This window comes from Centruroides vittatus, unplaced genomic scaffold (genome assembly GCF_030686945.1).
Source record: "Centruroides vittatus isolate TY-2023 unplaced genomic scaffold, ASM3068694v2 contig_2572, whole genome shotgun sequence".
Taxonomy (NCBI): Eukaryota; Metazoa; Arthropoda; class Arachnida; order Scorpiones; family Buthidae; genus Centruroides; species Centruroides vittatus.
Genome location: NW_027121633.1, coordinates 421 through 7,964, shown reverse-complemented (window position 1 = coordinate 7,964; position 7,544 = coordinate 421). Strand labels below are relative to the sequence as shown.

The following is a 7,544-nucleotide window of genomic DNA, read 5'->3' as shown; positions in this document are numbered from 1 at the left end:
GAAGCTGAAATATTTTTTCGTTCTTCGAGGTAAGCATTAAATTCTATTATCCAACTTCAATAGTATAAATATTTCTAAATGACAGTTTGTGCTTTTAAATTATATCTCACAAATTCCCATATTTTTCCATTATCAAAGATAATGTTTACTTAAATTTTATATTTTTTTTTATATTCACGCGAGTAAACTTGCAGGCGTTGGGACTTGTTGTATTTAATATTATAGGAATATCCTGCTCCTCTCTTTTATATAATTTATTTATCACGTATTAAAAACATACGTGATAAATAAATTTTCAATGGCAGGTTAAAGTGTTCTGCTTTCTGTCTCGTAAGTCTCTGATTTACATGTTACAGAATTTTTATTTGTCATCTCAAAAAACATGGATGGAACAGCCGAAAATTACGAAAACACCTGCCCGAAATTTCTCCCTCTCTATATTAGTTCATTCTTGGATTTACTTTTTCCAACCATGGAATGGTCCGACGAGGATATTGTTCTGGACATCGGATGCGGTCCAGGAAAAACCACCAAAAATATTCTCTTACCGAAATGCCCAAAAGTAAAGAAAATCGTAGCAATCGACGTCATACCGAATTACATCGAGTACGCCAGAAAAACATTTTTCGACCAGAAAATAGAATATAAGACTCAAGATATCATTCAAAGGTAAGTAAAATTTTTCTGTATATTTGTAAGTACAGTATCTAAATGAAACCGTGTAAACAATAAAATGAATTAAAATAACTTAAATGTAATCACGTTGATTATTCCCGAATTGCCCATGTCCAGTTATTCTATGAAATTAACGTTATTTTTCTAACAGAAAGTAAGATATTTAAAAGCATTTTTTTTATAAATAAGTAGCCGTGAATTCGGAAAAATAATAGATTAAGTAAAGGTAGTATGTTTAAATAAAAAGACACAAAGATAAACAATGTAGTATATATGTCGAAAAAAAATAAGTTCTTATAATTGTTAATTACGAAACACAATATAGCGCTTTGACGATCACTTGGCTTTCTTTTCCAAAGAAAGCCAAGTGATCGTCAAAGCGCTACATTGCGTTTCGTAATTAACAAGAATTAAGCGCGACACGGTTTCGAGTCATTAATTAAGTTCTTATAATAAAGTTATAATATAATACAGGCATGGGCAAATGCGGCTCTTTTTGAGTTACATGCGGCTCTTGCTGAAAGTGTTAATTTCTGTTTATTATTATTATTTTTATAATTTTATTTTTATAATTTCGTGAAAATATGTTTATAAAAAAATTCAATATTTGTTTTATATTATATTTATATTATATAATAAAACCGCTCGTCTTACCATACTATCCGCCACGACACTACAGAACTGCGTCTCCCATGCATTTTGCAAAACCTACCTTTTGGCTCCCAACGAACTCTTGCTTGCCCACCCCTGATATAATAGACAATCTATAATATCTTGTATCTATCATTAAAGACGCTAAGTGTGAGATAAGCAGAGGGTCAAGGGGAAAACCTCGCTGACAACTTACGCTGCACGGGTTGGTAAAACCCGACCTCGTTGTCGTTGGATGGCTAGGAGGGCAAAAAGTGAGTGGGGAGGTGCGTCAGTAAGTCGACAGGCGTCCTTACTTTGACAGGAAACAGATTTGACAAATAACAATAGATGTTTATTAACTAACAAAAGCGAACATACACTAAAGATACACATAAAATAAAGGTATACAGATAATTACTGCTAAAATGCGGAAAAAATATCCCTATCGCTAATCGCGCTCTAACCAATAAATTAGTCACGGGCCTAACCTCGAGTGGGAGAGAGTTTACAAAGTCGATATACCTTGATAGGTGGTCTGATGACAGTATGCGACGACCTCCTGGACTATGGAAGCTGGAATCAGTCTTATGTCCGGGACTGGAGACACTGGATTCAGACCTTCCTAGATGATCGCTCCCTTTCCAGAGCCGATCAGGTTTTTTTATACAATCGTTGTTGGCATTGAGCCAGTCTATTATTCAATGTTCGATGACTAATTTGCTGACTCGTGATGACTGTGACTTTGGTTTTCTCTTTCTGATCTGATCGCGATGTGTAATCGACATCCGATCGATTTCCTATCGAACTTGCGGTTCATGAACCCCCTTTAAACTCTCGAATTTATGCCTTCAAAACCTGCGGGCTCACACTAAGCGAGGACTCGATGTATTTGAAAAATAGATTTTAATTGAAGATGTAAAATATAATTTGAACTTTACCATTTTCAGGTTCGATTTAAAAGAAATTGGAAAATATGACAAAGTCGTGTCTTTCTACGCCTTGCATTTTGTGAATGATTTTAAGAAGTTGTTTTCTGCTATTTCCTCGTTAATGAAGCCAGGAGGATATTTCTTCTTCGTTCTTATTACAAAATGTCCTCTGTTTTCCATCATACGAGAGCTAAGTAAGAACCAGGAATGGATGAAGTATATAAAGGTATTCATACTTTTGTATAAAATTAGTATAAAATTCGTTATTACAACTACTTCGACTAGAAAGTGGTTTGAGTCATTCGGTGCTCTCCTGTAATGTTTTCTTGGTGTGAGTTTTTGTTATTTGACTAAACGATGCAGTATATTTGGGGTGTATCGTGTGATACCATCGGGGAATAGCAATGCTTATTTGGCTTCAATTTTCAAATTACTGTTACTGTCGTCTGAACGTCTCTTTGTTTTTCGTCAATCTGGAAAGCAGAGTTAGATACTTGAAAACTGAGACTAGATATGGTAAGGTTAAAAACCAGACACCCGATTAACTATGTACGAACTGTCGATTTGGCCAGATTTCACGTAAATTTATAAAATTAAAAGAGGATTAAAAATTGCAGCTCGGCATTGTGACTATGTCACAATAAATAATTACTCGTTTATATATATCTTTAGATGAAAAGCCCTGCTGGTGCTGCAAAGTCAGTTTGTCCCTCTCTGTTTATATTAGTGTCTTGTCATGATCCTTCCTTCGTATCGTTTTCTATTAATACGCATATTTTGAATCATTCTGGTCTGGATTTTTACTTTTATAATTCGACTCTAATGCATTTAAATTATATTATTGAATTCCACAAAGGATAAAATACGGTATAAAAGAAAATTTATGTATAATTACAGGCCGATGAGATTCTTGCTCCTTTTGTATTGAACCAGAGCTGTAAGGACCTAGAAACTGAATTTAATAATAATCTTTCAAAGTTTAATTTGAGAGTAACAAAAAGTAAACTGGAAGTTAAGGACGTGACATTTTCTGACGAAAATAACTTTTTAGGTAAATTTTTTACATTTTTTAAAATGATCTTTAATGTTAATTATATTTCATTAGAATTTTTTAGTTATAAATATAATTACAAAAACCACCTCGCTGTATATTTATGTATACGTTCGTAAAGGACATAAGAAAAAACAAGAATTGCCCCTCTTATGATTTCGTTTGTTCTTTCTTTCAATTTCACAAAATTTAGGTATTTTGTAAAAGTAAATGCATTCGAACAGTCTTACACTAAATTTTCTGTAGTCAGCAAGCGATGAAAAGTCTTCTTTAGATCTACTTTAAGACATATTCAAGAATTTTGGAAGACTGTCTTTTAGGGCAGATTTCGCTTGTTTATACACGTGTTTATAATTTACTTTCACGAAGATAGTTGAAAACAGCACAAGCAGAAACAAACCTGTTTAAAAAACACCATTTTATTGAGTTAATGGGTTGGTTAGTTGAACTACAACTCGATTTGCTTCTTTCCTCCTTATACAAAATCGTTTCGCCGCACTTGACTGGCTGCAATTTGGAAAAATTATAGACTTATAAATTCCTGTCATCGGTCCGTCCGTCTTTCCTTAATCTCGAGAACGGAGTTAAGAAGATGAAAATCCGAGAAAGGATATAGAAACAGTTGTGGCAGCATGTCCCAATTAAATACATACAAATTTCCGATGCTTACCAAAAGTCATATTCTTTCAATTCAAAATTTCCCGGTGAAAAGTGTTAAATAGATGAACGGCAAGACTGTTTTTAACGGAAAAGCATAATGTACAGTACAAGGGCAAGTCACTACTAATTTGAAGTGGTGAGCCCACATTTTGAATCAAATACATTAAAAATTGAAGTCCGGCATTGTGACGATGTCAAAATAAATAATTTCTCCTTCGTTTAAGAATCTTAATCGTGTTTATTTCAATTATAATAATTACTTTGATTATCAACAAACAACTCTACTAAACCCAATTCATCGTAATAGCAAAGACAACCCCTGTTGTATGCTATCGGGCTAATAACGGCTATAATAATAAGGTGAATGATGTTACCTATGGTAGCGAACATGGCGGCTCGTCTCCGATTCCAGCAAACAGAAGAAACAGTAGAGACGCAGATTCTAACCTAACCTAACCTATTCTAATAAATTACCATAATTTTTGCCAACCAAATTATTAGAATAGGTTAGATTAGGTTAGAACGTGAGTCCCCACTATTTCAGAGACGAGCCGCCATGTTCGCTACCATAGGTAACGTTGATAATAATAATAATAATAATAATAAACCACGCCAACGGATGAAATGGACATTAGAAATGAACGAGTTTATCATCCGTACTTACTACACAATCACAAAACTCGAAACAAACATGACAGCATACAGACAACAACTACACCATAGATTCACACAACAGTATCCTCACCTAACTGTCACCGAACAAAGGGTTGTTGATCAAAAAAGAACAATTATACACAACAACCTTATTCCACAAACAACACTTGAACTTATCAAACAACAGGTTGCTGATCAAATACATCAACAGACAGAAACATCTAACATTAATGAAGATCATGTAACCTGTCAGGATAATCTAGCAACAAGCATTGATAATAACACACATACAACAATTACCACTAATGATACTACAGACACTTCCTCATCCATCACTGATAACATAGACATGGATTTAGTTAATACGCTCTCACTTATATTTCAGGAAACACTCACTAAATATACAGGCACAGATCCCACACAACGACCACGAATACCAAAAATCAACACGTCAAAGGAAGTAGGAAAAACACTAAATTATGTAAACACTCACTTAATACCACACTACATTAATTCAATTTCTACACTCGCAGACATTCATACATTAGTTTATGCTGGGGCAGTCACAGTAGTGACACACCATGGACTGAAAGTACAATCACAGACAAATACACAGAAAACACAATTCTATCACAAGCCTGCCTGGCAGAGAAGAATAGAAATACAAATAAATGACATTAGACAGCAATTAGGCAGGCTGACACAATACACTAAAAGCAACATAACACCCAAATTAAGGAAAACAGCTCGAAAACATTTTCAAGAAATTAAAAACACACACAAAACACGAACATCACAACACACACATTACAGAATACATTGATACACTAAAACAAAAACTTGCTGCCAAAGCACGTAGACTCAAACGATACAAAACATGTACACTACGAAAACAACAAAATAAATTATTTACAAACAATGAAAAACTCTTTTACGAGACAAATTAATAACAAAGCAAACACTGATACACAGCACAGTGGCACACCAACAGAAGAAGAACTCACAACATATTGGTCTTCTCTTTGGTCCAGTGCTGTCACGCACAATGCTGAAGCAGGCTGGATCGAGGAGGAGAACAGAAACTTACACAACATACCAACTATGCCCTGTGTTGAAATAAGCATACATGATTTCCAATACACTGTTAACAGAACACACAACTGGAAGACACCTGGTGTAGACAACATTCACAATTTCTGGTACGAAAAGTTTACATCACTGCACCAGGAACTAGCTAAACACCTAACACACATCATCATCAATCCACAAGACATGCCAAATTTTCTTATTCAGGGCATCACCTACATGAAACCTAAAAACAACAATACCACAGACCCCACACAATACAGACCAATTACATGTCTTCCAACACTCTACAAATTATTGACATCCTGTATTGCAAACAAAATATACAAACATGTTGAAGAACACGACATTTCTAACGGAACAACAAAAAGGTTGCCGTAGAAATCACAAGGGGATGCAAAAGAACAGTTACTCATAGATTCAGTCATTCTACGGCAAGCACACAAACAACACAGAAACATACACATGGCATATATAGACTACAGAAAAGCATTCGACAGTGTTCCACACAGTTGGCTGCTACATATTCTACACATGTACAAAATACATCCATCACTCATTGCATTCTTTCAAAACAGTATGCAGCACTGGAGAACAACACTACATCTCAGGGTTAGTAACACTTCCATACAAACAAACCAAATTTTTATTAGGCGAGGAATTTTTCAAGGAGATTCCTTGAGTCCTCTCTGGTTCTGCCTAGCCCTGAATCCATTATCCAACATGTTAAACAACACGCAATATGGTTACAATATCAGACATGAAAAAACAACACAGTATACACTGTCACATCTCATGTACATGGATGACATAAAACTTTATGCATCCACACAAAAACAACTTCATCAACTCCTACAAATCACACATTCATACACCAAGGACATACAAATGGAATTTGGCCTAGATAAATGCAAAACACTTCACATAGAAAAAGAAATCCTGAAGAAAGAAGATTTTGCACTTGGAAATAGAGACGTTATTGAATCCATGGAAGAGGGCGAGTTCTACAAGTATTTAGGATTCCAACAGGCCAAACTAACAGAACATACACAAATAAAGCAAAGATTAATTAAAGAATACCAAAGTAGGTTAAATGCTATTCTCAGAACACAGTTAAATGCAAAACACACAGTTAAAGCAATAAACACATATGTCATTCCAGTACTCACATATTCTTTTGGAGTTATACATTGGACTCACACAGATCTCGAGCAACTCCAAAGGAAAACAAGAACAACACTTACTAAGCATAAAACAACATCATCCTAAATCCGCCACAGAAAGATTAACCCTTTCACGTAAAGATGGCGGACGTGGCCTGATTGACATAGTTAACCTTCACTACAAACAAATACAGTCACTGCGAGAGTTTTTCTACAAAAAACAAGAAACATCACAATTACATAAAGCAGTAACTCTAGCAGACTCAAATAACACACCATTAAACTTACACTTCACATCATATGGACAAAACACAACATATAAAAAGCATAGACACCATTAAGCAATCGTGGGCTCGAAAAGGCACTCCATGGCAGGCATCCTTACGATCTGCCCAGGATTTTGTTGACAAAACTGCGTCAAACAGCTGGTTAGCTCGGGGATGCCTCTTTGGGGAGACGGAAAGGATTCATGATCGCCATACAGGATCAGGTCATAAATACTAAAAACTACAGAAAACACATACTCAAAGATGCAACACTCACAAATGACACATGCAGAAAATGTCACATTATGCCAGAAACTATACAACACATCACCATCTGGTTGCAAGCTCATGGCACAGACAGATTATTTACACAGACATAATCAAGTAGCAAATATAATACACCAAGAGCTTGCAAAGAAACACAAAT

The 7,544-nt window shown here is 35.1% G+C and overlaps 1 protein-coding gene across 1 annotated transcript; it reads left to right on the top strand.

The window, feature by feature from the left end:
* Positions 1–360: 360 nt before the first annotated feature.
* On the top strand, positions 361–3,323 carry LOC136971514 (juvenile hormone acid O-methyltransferase-like; the record flags this gene model as incomplete). Its single annotated transcript, XM_067265972.1, has 3 exons — positions 361–669; positions 2,256–2,463; positions 3,135–3,323. Coding segments are annotated over exons 1-3 (684 nt in total), but the record flags the coding sequence as incomplete, so codon positions are not given.
* Between the last annotated feature and the right edge of the window lie 4,221 nt (positions 3,324–7,544).